The sequence below is a fragment of the Polypterus senegalus genome, chromosome 10 (genome assembly GCF_016835505.1).
Source record: "Polypterus senegalus isolate Bchr_013 chromosome 10, ASM1683550v1, whole genome shotgun sequence".
NCBI classification, from domain to species: domain Eukaryota; kingdom Metazoa; phylum Chordata; class Cladistia; order Polypteriformes; family Polypteridae; genus Polypterus; species Polypterus senegalus.
In genome coordinates, this window is record NC_053163.1 from 112,059,171 (window position 1) to 112,072,670 (window position 13,500).

At 36.6% G+C, this 13,500-nt stretch overlaps 1 protein-coding gene across 2 annotated transcripts in view; it reads right to left on the bottom strand.

The window, feature by feature from the left end:
* The window catches only part of las1l (LAS1 like ribosome biogenesis factor), a 91,147-nt gene that overhangs the window by 26,315 nt on the left and 51,332 nt on the right, over positions 1-13,500 (bottom strand). For both annotated transcript variants that reach the window (XM_039766341.1, XM_039766340.1), the window contains one exon: positions 2,047-2,150. In XM_039766341.1, the coding sequence (XP_039622275.1) occupies positions 2,047-2,150 (104 nt within the window). The remainder of the gene's footprint in view (positions 1-2,046; positions 2,151-13,500) is intronic.

Genomic DNA, 13,500 nt, shown 5'->3' on the forward strand with positions numbered 1-13,500 from the left:
CATACTACCTGTAATACATTGACAAAGTGCCCTGGGAATGGTGCACAAAAGTGTTATATAAATAAAAGTTGCTTGCACAATTGACTGAAGAAGATTATCATGAAAAAGAGCAAAATGTATTTTTATAAAAAGTAATGCATAAAAATGAATGGAAAGTGCCAGAACAAGTACAATTGACAAAACACATTCAGGTCATTCAATAAAATCAGTAAAAGTAAACAATGTTGCTAAAAAGACACCATATTAAACTCTGGATAAATGTGAAAAGTACTAAGAACATAAATTTGTCAAAATGAGAGGAGACCATTCAGTCCATCAAGCTCATTTATGTAGCTAATAGCTAAGCTGTCCCAGTATCTCATCCAGATTCTTCTTAAAGGTTGTCAAGGTTTCTACTTTAATTGCATGTCTACTTAGTTTTTTCCAGCGTCCCACAACTCTTTCCATAAAGAAGTGCTTCCTGGCTTCTGTCTTAAATACACTTCTCCTTAATTTCCACTGATGTCCTTAAAGTGAAAGAATTTTGCTGGATCTACTTTATCAATGCCTTTGAGGATTTCAAATACTTGGATTAGGTCCCCATGCTGTCTCCTCTGCTCAAGACTCAATGGGTTTCATTTTCTGAATTTGTCAGAGTAGGTCATGTCTTTCAAGTCCTCAGATGTACTTGGTTGCTCTCTTCTGCACAGCTTCTAGTGCTGCTATATCATTCTCATACCGTGGTGACCAGAACTGCACACAATACTCCATATGTGGTCTTATGAGTGCATTAAATAGTTTAAGAATGACGTCCCTACACTTAAATTCAACAGTTTTATATTACCTAACATTTTATTTGCTTTTTTAATTGCTTTTGTGAATTGCTTAGTCTATGAAAATGGTGGGTCAACATAAACCCCTAAATCCTTTGCAGAGATTGCTTTCTGTATGACAGCATCTACCATTTTGTATTTATATTATTTATGTTCCTTTTGTCCTTGTGCAGCACTTTTCACTTTTCTACATTACACTACATTTTCCAGGTGTCTTCCCAGTTCTGAACCTTGCCCAGGTCCTTTTGAACTGTTTTTGCTGCCTCCTCAGTGTCTGTCATCCCTCCAATTTTAGTGTCATCTGTAAACTGGAAGTGTTTAATAACTGTACCAGAATCAATGTCAATAATGTAAATCAGAAAAAGTAACGGTCCAAGGACAGACGCCTGCGGAACTCCATTGATAACCTTGCTCCATGTACAGCATTTTCCTCTTATCTGTAATTTTTGGCTACTGCCAGTTAGCTAACTAGAGGTCCAGTTGTGTAGGTTACCTCTGATGCTTACAGCTTATAGATTCAGAATGAATGACTAATCTAAAAATAATCACTAAGTGTTTTTTGTAAAACATTTCTTTTATTTCACTAAACTGTACAGTTTGGGTTGAATGAGCTGGTGAAGAGTGTTTAGACTCCTGGGCCCGAGGTTTTAATCGTGGATCATTCACTGCTTGTGTGGAGTTATGATGTTCTCACACAGGCAGTAGATTGGACATACAATACTGTCTGCTAAAAGTTTGTTTAGCAATGTCCTGTGATTGAGTGGTATCTCAAAAGAAGAGTTGGCTATCCAAGACTTTGTGGTGTAATAAGGAGATTTGGAATGATTAATAAACTATTAATATTGTATAAAAGGCCTACATATACTATTTAAGTGACTTGCCGAAGGAGTCGCTAAATGTATGGGGCAGTTTTAAGACAAAGACTTCATTCATGATGCTTCTGCTGTAACTATTTAACTAATTAGTTAGCAATAGATCCTCTTGTTGGAATTTAAAAATAACATATCTATCAATATGGGATGTATGAACATACACTTTATGTATGAAGAGGAATGGCACATATTGACCCGAACTGCCTTTTAAAAAAGCACATGGTTTTTTACTTGTAGCCAACCAAATCTTAAATGAACATAAAAAACAAAGATACTGCTTGCGTGTGTTTAGGGCTAAATGTTCCCTTTGGTGTTATGGAATTTTTAGGCCCCTAATTATTGATCCAAAGGCTTGTTCGTACCTGTCCTCGGCTGCAAAGTGCTTGATTTGCATCATAGTCCATTCCAATTCAGTTGATGCCCCATTATTTTTAGTCTTTTTTGTCTTCTGTTGTTCTTCAAGGACCTATGAAATAAGAAACATTCTGCTCAAGATTAAAAAGGTTTAATTTTATCACACCATCATATTATCATGATATGAAGTAAAACGAGGGAGATTTATGTTACAATACTCTGAGTAGCAGGGTCAGAATGAATTTGTCTCTGCCTCCTATTAACCACTGACATTTTTAACCTCTCACGGTCTCTGTTTATCTGCATGACACTCAGTGGCATTCATTTCGGGGACTATGAAATGTCTGCAATGACAAGTAATGTCTCACATTCACTGCACTATTCTGGGGTCCCCTGACATATTGGGCTTCATTTTATGTATAAAAACGAACAAGCCATTGGATGACACCATCTCTCTCTTTCTATATTTTGTCCTAGAACATGCTACCAATGAAAATATTACCAAAGTTAGGATGCAGTTTACTGAACACAAGGTTGAATTTAAAGCAAACTGCTTCATCTAAACTGGTCTTAAAACTTAAATTAGGGCTTATGTAATTTGAGTTACAACATTACAAAGAGCGAGGCTACTAGATATAACATCAAACATTAAAATCCAAAGTCATTTGAAAAAGTAAGTACATGGAAATTGTTGACTTTTACCAAATATTTGAACAGGCAAACAGTAGATCTTCATGCAAACAGTACCTACTGGTAAAGGTGATATACTTGAATAAAAACACAAGGGAACTTTGCTTTTCAATCATTTATTCAAGAAAAAATAAAATGCAATAGTCTATTTGGGAAAACGCAAGTCCACCCTTGGCCTCAGAAGCTGGCATGTGTGTCCTTCAGCAGAACTAACTCCCTGTAGGGGTTTTGCATAACTGCCTACCAGTCGCGGACATTAACTCAGTGAAATTTTTGACCAGTCCCTCCATGCAGTATTCCTTCAGTTAAGATGCTTGTGGGTTTTTCTTGCATGTACTCCCAGTTTCGGATTCCCCCACAACATTTTGCTTGGATTCAAATTGGAGCTTTAACAAGGACAGTTAATAACCCTCCATTTTTCTTTCTGAGCCATTCTTTATTGAGTTTGTTAGTGTGCTTTGGATCATCATCGTGTTGAAAGTTCCATTTCCAGATGAGCTTCAACTTTCAGACTGGTGGCCTCACACACTTTGATACAATGCAGAATTCATACTTAACTCGATAACTGCAAGCTGCACTGGCCCTGAGACAGCAAAGCAACCCCAAACCACAACACTTCCACCACCATGCCTTACTGTTGGTATGACGGTCTTCTCCTTAAATGCGGCAAGCATTTCTACTGTAACTGCCCAGAGCACACTGATGCAGAAAGACCAGACCTTGCATGTATGTCTAATGGAAACTGTAGCTTTACTGTTCTTTTTAGGCAGGAAAGGCTTTTATTTTTTTTTTTTTTTACTTGTGCACTGGGCATACAAGTCAAATTTGTCCATTCTCTTTCGGATTGGAGATTTATTCACTTTGACACCAACTGCTGCAAAAGTTACATATAGATCCCACAATGAAACCTTTGGTTTCTTGGAGAGACTTCTTTTAGTAACAAGAAGTCTGTTCTTCGGATGAATTTGTCGGCTTTGCCAGCCCTGGACAAACTGGCAGTCATTTGAGATCTTTGCTACTTTTAGTTGATTTTTCTTAACAGTGGAATGATTGATTTCAAATAATTCAGCAAACTATTTAAATCCTTGCCATACTTCTAGGCATCCACAACATCTTTTTAGAGGGACACCACACATGTCAATAACCAAGAGAACACCAGACCCTCGATATCTGTGGTTTAAATAAGACAGGATTCATCTACATACTCTCTAACCAGGTTCTGATAATTGGCACCTAATCTGGAACACCCGATTCTAATTTTGTTTTTGAAGTGGTGTTAAATGTAGAGGTGTGTTTACTTTTTACATTTGACAAATCCATATTTTTGGTCATTTAGATTATGAGAATGAACACACCATGTCAATTTTATGTGTTATTTGTTTAAGCATCTGCAGGCACTGTTTGCACAAAGTTCAAGTTTGCCCATTCAAATATGTTAAAAAAGTAAACAATTCCCATGGGGTGTATTAAGAAGTCAAGCAAAATAATGGCTAACACGGTACAACACCCTAGTACTACATGGGGTGTACTTACTTTTTCTCACGACTTTACATTCATCGTACAAGCCCCAACATAGTGCTTTTCAATGACTGACTTATATACCCAAATATGGTAGCAACTGTAGATATTTCACTCATTACAATGAGGCAACTAGAATAATAATAAAAGAGAAAAAAAAACATAAGACTACATACTGTAAAGAAGTGGCAGATATGACAATGTGGTACCAGAACACCCACCTGGCTTTAAATGCATACAAAAAAGCCCAAAACTAGGATGCAAGGAAATACAGAAAATTGCACACTTTCTCAGGATCCTGATGAACACTGGAGGTGTAAATGGAAAATTTTAACACTTATACTGCTTTACTACAGGCAGTGTTCTGAATTGTGGTATTAGTGTGTGGTAGCACAATGACCATTCAGAGTGTTTTAATATCTGCATAAAATCAATATAAGATCTAATCCAAAAAGCACAGAAATCTACACCAAACGTCCCAAAGAACTATTTTCTCCATACACACTGACAGACAATGATATAACATTAAAACTTAGACCAGCAAGTTTAGAAACAATCTTAACTTTCAAGCTGTGTCTTAAAACAGTTAATCATAAACTGTACACTACAAACTGCCCACTGAGACACATATTTGAATGTTATATGGTTTATCTATACGCTCATGTTATATGCTACTGCACAGTACTGGAATAAAATTTCCATTTCTATTTATTTAACGGGGTAAGAAATAATGAAGAAGCAGATCTTTTCTTTTTTGATAAACATTACATCCTTTATTGGCTTGAAATAATTCTCTTAATGTTAAGAAATGAGGTGAAGCAGGAGGAAGTGGGGAGAGTGACTTAGAGGCAAAAAAGCAGGAAGTGGGGAAAGTGTGTTGGGTATTGCTTTATTTTGTTTTAAAAATAGTCGTAATTGTTTTACATCTTGTATCTGTTATATTCAATCAGAATCTAATCAACAAAAGAAAGAAGAGGCTTGGTGAGCCAATGCTATAGAGAAACACATGCAGGCCCCTGGCCATTTCTCAGGCTCGGAGAGATCTCTTAATGTTTTTTCTGAAAGATTCTGCTGTGCAGTATCTAGTCGCCCCCTCTCCCTTCCTACACATTACTCTGGCGTCATGTGCTTGGTGGATTTATTTAAAAAAAAAAAAAAAAGGAAAAAATGAATGTATAAATAATCTTCTGGATGAAGGCAGCCTTCTGCAAGGGTGGTGCTATTAAAAGGGCCTTCTTTGCTGTTTCTACTTATAATGCAAACTGACAAATGAGAGAAGTTCCCTATATTGACATGTTACACTAATTTTTATGTTAAAGAATTTCTCAACCTGAGGAAATGTTCTTTTTAATATAAACACATGCCCATTTTGTCCAGATTGAAGCAACTTATTCTCCACAATACCCTGCATTTGTTGAACACACGGGTTCAATAACTGTTTTGTAAATTTAATAAACTATGTAAAAAAAGTCCTAACATAAAAACTTCAAAAACTAAAAATTCCCATAGCTATGGGCTAAATATATAAGGATGAAAACATTTTAATAACACAAGAATTAACTTGTGATTGATTGACATATAATACAGTATTTGTAAGAATGGGAGACCGCTGTGCCAAGGCAACAATCCCGTGGAGCCCTGTACTTAAGGTTGATTTCTATAAAGCCTTTTACCCTGATAATGAAACCTTGATAATCTCCTTATTTCATTACAAGACCTCATTCATAGAAAATCATTGAAGGAGGGCAAACAGAAAGGGAGTTCAGCAAAACCTTCATTTATAGTCAAGCTACACATCAAAGAGGTTACTAAGACTTTGCTCCCATTTGGATTACCTGAAGTTAACGTTCTTGCAAATCCAAAGAGTTACTCCACTTTATAAGCCAAACTCAAAATGAAATTACAGTAAACAGTCATACTTTTAACTAACCAATTAATAAGGTATTTTTTTAGTGGAGAGATGTTTTGGGGTGTCATAGTTTGTGGCAGGTACAAGAACACCAATTTCGTAACACAACATTTCTAAATCCACTTAACAGGGGGCACACTCATGCACACATCCAGATGGGGACAATTTAGAAATTTCAAGCAACTGAACATGCATATATTTGTGATTTGGAGGTGGAGTACCTCGTTCAGTAAATATGAATTGAATTTCAGCATTTTTGAGACATGTTTAGAGATAGTGCTTCTCTCTCTCTCAATCTGTCTTTGCCAACAGGTTTTGCTCAAATGCTCTACTGATTTTCTTTGGTAGATGGGTTTTTATATGAGGAGGCTTAAACAGACAAAAGAGCTTTGGGGTGTGACCAAAACACTAGTGAACTTTCACCACTGCACTAATGAAAAGTATTCTCAACTGGATGCATCATGTTGTGGTTTGGTAGCCTGACTTGACAGGATCGCAAACTCCTCCAAAAGACTTTTTAAGCTTTTAAAATCATTGGCGGTAAGCTTCAACGGCTTTATACCATCTACTTCTACCACATGTCTACGAAGAAAGGAATCCATTACCTCTGATAGCAGCCAACCATGTCATCCCCAGTTTTCACTTCTTTCTTCTGAGAAAGGCTATAGACTCCCTCCACCTGCTTCAGGAACAGCTTTTTCACAGATCATAAGGTTACTGAACTTTCAGTAACCTGATCCTACACCGGCTAGTTTGTGTAATTGTACTGTATGTTAGATTAATAAATAAATAAATACAGTAAATAAGATTTTAAAAAACTCTCTCCCACTTCTCTTAATTTACAGTATTTATTTATACATCACCACAACTGTGGCACAAGAATTTCACTGTGCTTTTGCAGTGTATGTGAAAATAAAAGACCTCTAATCTAAACTTACACGATGTCACAATTAGTTCGATGAAAATAACCACAACAAAGTCACAGTATTTCTGTCTATGAAGTATTTATCATGGATACTTTGAGCATTTGCACACACATTTTTTAGGATAGCTTCTTAACCAGGGATAAGCCCTTCCAATTGTTTCAGACCAGAAAAGACAAACCATCCATTAAAGTATGCCCTCACTCAAGATGCCTAATAATTCAGCCCACTCCTCCAAGGCAAGGAATGCAGGCATTTCGATAAGACTTGTGTTCTTATTGCTGCATAAATTATGCATTCTGAAAACAATGTCAACTACCAAAGGCAGGAGCAACTCTAGGATACTGTAATAAAAAATATCAAATTCAAGGCTAAGGACTTGCTCCTCCCACCAACACTCCTTGTGTTTAGTCTCATTATTGCCTTGTTCTTTTACAGTCTTGCCAATATTTAATTACAATGAATTTATTCTTGGCTCATAAACAGATTGTAATGTTGTAAAGTGGGCTGCAAGGTGTTGCAGTGATTTGGGCTACTGCATGACAGTTCCAAGAACCAGAGTTGATTCGCTAGGCAGTCTGAATGATAGCTAGGTGTCTACACAGATTTCCTCTGGGAACTCTGGCTGGCTTTCACATTTTCCTACCAGGTTAACTGGCAAATCTAAACTGTTTGAGCAGAAGTTTTCCCTTTGAAAATTCCAGTACATAAAATTGATTGATGAAATATTGTGAACTGCTTTTATAAAGCATTCTGTAACTATAAATGGCAAAACCACCTCCAGGGAAGTGTCACATTTTTTTTTTTTTTTTAAATATGTGAAATCACATAGGCGTATGACATTCATTTTATTGTGATCAATAAATGAAGACGACCTAAGAAATAATTCTAAACAATCAGCATGACCTACTATAGCTTCCCCAGCACTCTTAATCCAAATTAGTGCTGTTGGGCGAGAGGGACAGAGCCTATTCCAGTAGCGTTGACTGCAAGGCAGGAACCAGAACCAGCCCAAGATAGTTCATCAGTCCATTATAGGCTCTGAAAGACTGCTGTACCAGTCAATCTTAGAAAAATAATGTTAATGTTTAAGTGTTTGCTTAATTTAAACAGAGTACAAGTTTCACATAGTTAAATAGATAATGGTATTAATACAGAGTTATGCATAATATATAATAGAAAGATGTCCTTATGTTTTGTATTTGTTTAAGTATCTAGTAAATAGGAGTTCAATTAAAAGGCAGGACTGTGGAGGAGAGGACAAAAACTAAAACAAAACTCTAGATAAGTACAAAAAAAAAAAAAAAAAAAAAAAATCACAATCTGCAAGGGTTCCTAGGCCAAAATACTGCCAGGCCCAAACTGGGCATTCTACAGGTGCCGGTCATAAAATTAGAATATCATGACAAAGTTGATTTATTTCAGTAATTCCATTCAAAAAGTGAAACTTGTATATTAGATTCATTCATTACACACAGACTGATGTATTTCAAATGTTTATTTCTTTTAATTTTGATGATTATAACTGACAACTAATGAAAGTCCCAAATTCAGTATCTCGGAAAATTAGAATATCAATTAAGACCAATGCAAAAAAAGTATTTTTTAGAAATTTGGCCAAGTGAAAGGTATGAACATGAAAAGTATGAGCATGTACAGCACTCAATATTTAGTTGGGGCTCCTTTGTCCTGGATTACTGCAGCAATGCGGCATGGCATGGAGTCGATCAGTCTGTGGCACTGCTCAGGTGTTATGAGAGCCCATGTTGCTCTGATAGTGGCCTTCAGCTCTTCTGAATTGTTGGGTCTGGCGTATTGCATCTTACTCTTCACAATACCCCACAGATTTTCTATGGGGTTAAGGTCAGGCGAGTTTGCTGGCCAATCAAGAACAGGGATACCATGGTCCTTAAACCAGGTACTGGTAGTTTTGGCACTTTGTGCAGGTACCAGGTCCTGTTGGAAAATGAAATCTGCATCTCCATAAAGTTTGTCAGCAGCAGGAAGCATGAAGTGCTCTAAAACTTCCCGGTAGATGGCTGCATTGACCTTGGACCTCAGAAAACACGATGGACCAACATCAGCAGATGACATGGCACCCCAAACCATCACTGACTGTGGAATTTTTACACTGGACCTCAAGCAACGTGGATTCTGTGCCTCTCCTCTCTTCCTCCAGACTCTGGGACCTTGACTTCCAAAGGAAATGCAAAATTTACTTTCATCAGAGAACATAACTTTGAACCACTCAGCAGCAGTGTTGTCTTTAGCCCAGGCGAGACGCTTCTGACGCTGTCTCTTGTTAAAGAGTGGCTTGACACAAGGAATGTGACAGCTGAAACCCATGTCTTGCATACGTCTGTGCGTGGTGGTTCTTAAAGCACTGACTCCAGCTGCAGTCCACTCTTTGTGAATCTCCCCCACAGTTTTGAATGGGTTTTGTTTCACAATCCTCTCCAGGGTGCGATTATCCCTATTGCTTGTACACTTTTTTCTACCACATCTTGTCCTTCCCTTCGCCTCTCTATTAATGTGCTTGGACACAGAGCTCTGTGAACAGCCAACCTCTTTAGCAATGACCTTTTGTGTCTTGCCCTCCTTGTGCAAGGTGTCAATGGTCGTCTTTTGGACAACTGTCAAGTCAGCAGTCTTCCCCATGATTGTGAGAGACCATTGAAAGGCTTTTGCAGGTGTTTTGAGTTAATTAGCTGATTAGAGTGTGGCACCAGGTGTCTTCAATATTGAACCTTTTCACAATATTCTAATTTTCCGAGATACTGAATTTGGGACTTTCATTAGTTGTCAGTTATAATCATCAAAATTAAAAGAAATAAACATTTGAAATACATCAGTCTGTGTGTAATGAATAAATCTAATATACACGTTTCATTTTCTAAATGGAATTATTGAAATAAATTTACTTTGTCATGATATTCTAATTTTATGACCGGCACCTGTAATCTTTTACTTCCTAAACTATTTCTGTAATAAAAGAATGTTATTAGGACAGTTAGGAACTTTGTCTGTCTGCCATAAGCGTGGACTGTTAGAATGGCTTACAAATAGAACAGCGGCATATACTGTTTTCTGAATGTATGCCCTGACCTAGGCCATGCAGCTGTAGGACAAGAACTTAAACAAATGTAACAAGATACCCAAGGCTTAAACATTTTACACTAGAACATTTCCATTTTTAATATGTCAATTTTTCTCTTTATTTTTGTGTGAACTGTTTTGGCTGTAAACTTTATTAAAACTTTTGAAATTAAGATTCTTCGTCTGTGGACTCATTTACATACATGTTACACTTATTGCCTGAATTGTTCCACGAAATAAGCTGAAGCTGCAGAATTTTGGAAACCTTGCATCAACACTGCTACAACTGTACTATAAAATTATTTAGTAAACAAAAAAATCCTAATTTGACTACAATATGAATCGGGGCACCAGACTAAGTATAAATAATAACCAAATCATTATGGGCCTACAAGGCCATCATTGCCACATGAACATGGCAATCAACATGCAACATGTCACCACTCTCCTTTGTCTTTTATTAGTGTGCAGCTAAAAGAACAACTTTTACATCAAGATTATAAATGCGTTCTGATCACCAAACGGATGGTTGTAAATACATCATGACAGAATCAATATGGCTGGCAAAGACCTTTGAACAAAAAAAATTCTACATGATTATTTACACTGAAGAGGCTGCAAAGAATTTCAAAGGAATAGTAGACTAATAATTCAAAATGAAGTTATAACATATACAACACAATAGCCCAAAAAAAAAAAAATTGGGTTCTTTGAAATGTCAAAGTACAGAAAGAAATCATATTAAAATACTAAAGGGGACTTAAAGCATTTAATCATTGCAGTAGTCCTGTATGCATAAAGACCAATGAAACTGACTGATGTACATTAAATACTTAACATTCAATAATTTCTCCTAAAGTGGGAAACACCAGATGTCAAAGTTAAGAGATCCCTTTCTTCATTTAAGGAGACTAAAATTATGTTAAACTTGCTGTGTTACTCATCTTCACCTGGGAAATTTTCTAAGTGTTTTGGTTTCAATTATAGTGCCGTTGGTAAATTGGATGTATCAGAAGTACTATGTAACCAAGTACTTTTCTGTATACAAAATATGTATTTTGCTAAATATAGTATGCATCATGCTACATACAGTCCTTGGTGGAGTTTAAGTAAAGGAGATTGCAGCAGAACTCTGTATTAAAGTGGTACAAAGGTAATCTAAATTTGATTCATTAAAAGCTAAAAACTGCTCAAAGTCTTGACTCTCCATTAGTATCAAAGCCTAAAATTATTACTGCCTCAGAATACAGTGAGTTTGCATAAATTTCTATAGAATTTGGTTAAATATTTTTAATTGCTACATGGTAATTTTTACAATTTAATACAAGTATAGAGTATACTTAAATGAAGTTGTATCAATGGAGTATTAAAAAAATAAGGAAAAGGACTGAAGGTAACTAAACGGTTAACTAAATCTGGCTTAAAGCTTGAGCATGTGGGGCTTTTGCCTTGTCTAGAGAAGATAGTTGCTAAGGTTAAAATGAAGTAAATGAATGATAAAAAACCCCTTAAAAAGCAACCAAACTAGTGAGAAAGCCCAAACACCCCTATTATGAAGTGGTGATGAGATCAATGGGAAAACCCATAGGACACCCCTATTAATGAAGCAACTTTTACAATAATGGAAGAATCGAGATCTATACAATGTTACTGATGGCTGTAGCCGATTACCTAAATTTTTTTTTATTGAAATCAAATTCCTAATGTGATTTATTCGATAAGGCAATGGTAACAGAAAAGTATAAAAGGGAATGAATTGTTGTATTGATGGCTCACTGCATGGACTGAGACATTTGTGCATATCTATATGCAAATAAAGAATTGTTCTGCATTCTCATCTGGTCTCTGTGAATGACTTCTTTGAAAAAAAACAGGAAAGTTTTGTCCACAACACTACCATGAAAAAGTTTTTAATTACTTTTACTCACTCAACTGCACTGTCCTGTTCTGTTCTTATCACATTGTGAAAAATAACATCTCCATCAGCTATAGAATCATGCTTCATTCTGTTTAACCATGGCTTGGCTCCGTTGGTTAATTTTCAGTGTCTTTAACTTCAAAAATCACTTAAGGCAGCTTGTTGATTGGTACTGCACATTTATTGATGCTATGCAGGTTTTTCAAAAATGCAAGGTTATGCAGAATTTAAAAAAAAATAAAAAAATAAATCGGTGCATCTCAGATTTATTGTCAACATGCAACAGTCCCCCGGTCCCCTGAAGTGACTGACAACATGGCACAATATTCTTCCCATTTCTAATTGCCATTTTTTCATCAAGGGGACCCCGACTGTTCTAATTGTGCTCAAAGCATGAAGGGAAAACCTCATTTTCTCTAAATGCTACCCATGGATCATCAAGAAACTTAAAAGGGTAAAACTGGGTGCAAAGGACACAAAGGCAGAGAAACACTGCTCTAAGATAAACGGTGTAATCCAGTGAGGCAAACTGTTATTCCAAAGTGGATGAAGAAGAAAAAAAAAAAACACAACATATGCAGCAGTTGCTACCTTAGATGACATGCCATGTTTATTGATCCTCTTACTTAAACTATGTGAGCACTGATAAAATCATCTGGAGCCGTGCACTGACTCATGAGAACTGTAGTTGCTTTGTGATCTCTTTGCAATTGCTGCCAGAGTCTACAGGACATTAGTGAGACCAACTATGTTACATGGGTTGTAGATGGTGGCATTGACCAAAAAACAAGAGACAGAGATTGAGTTGCAGAGTTAATGATGTTAAGATTTGCATTGGGTGTGATGAGGATGGACAGGATTAGAAATTAGTACATTGGAGGGTCAGCTCAGGTTGGACAGTTTGGAGACAAAGTCAGAGATGTGAGATTGTGTTGGTTTGGACATGTACAGAGGAGGGATGCTGGGTATATTGGGAGAAGGATGCTAAGGATAAAGCTGCCCGATAAGAGGAAAAGAGGAAGGCCTAAGAGAAGGTTTGTGGTGAAAGAGGACATGCAGACGATTGGTGAGACAGAGCAGAATTGTAGAGGACAGGAAGATATGGAACAAGATGATCCACTGTGGCAACCCTTAACAGGAGTAGCCAAAAGAAGATGATGACTGTGGCAAAACAGGGGTATGGTGCTTCAGAATGTCCCAGTCACTACAGCCTGATTACTGACAAATATCAACAAATCAAAAAAAAAACATTTGTTGGCTAATTTTGTTTTCTCTACATTTTCTCCAAAATTCAATTAAATCCGTAAAGGCATTTTTAAGATTTAGAGGCATTTACTTTTTTTATGGTGAGGGGATTTTTACCCCTAAATATCAAAATGTCCTGTCTCATTGGATTCCCACTGCACTA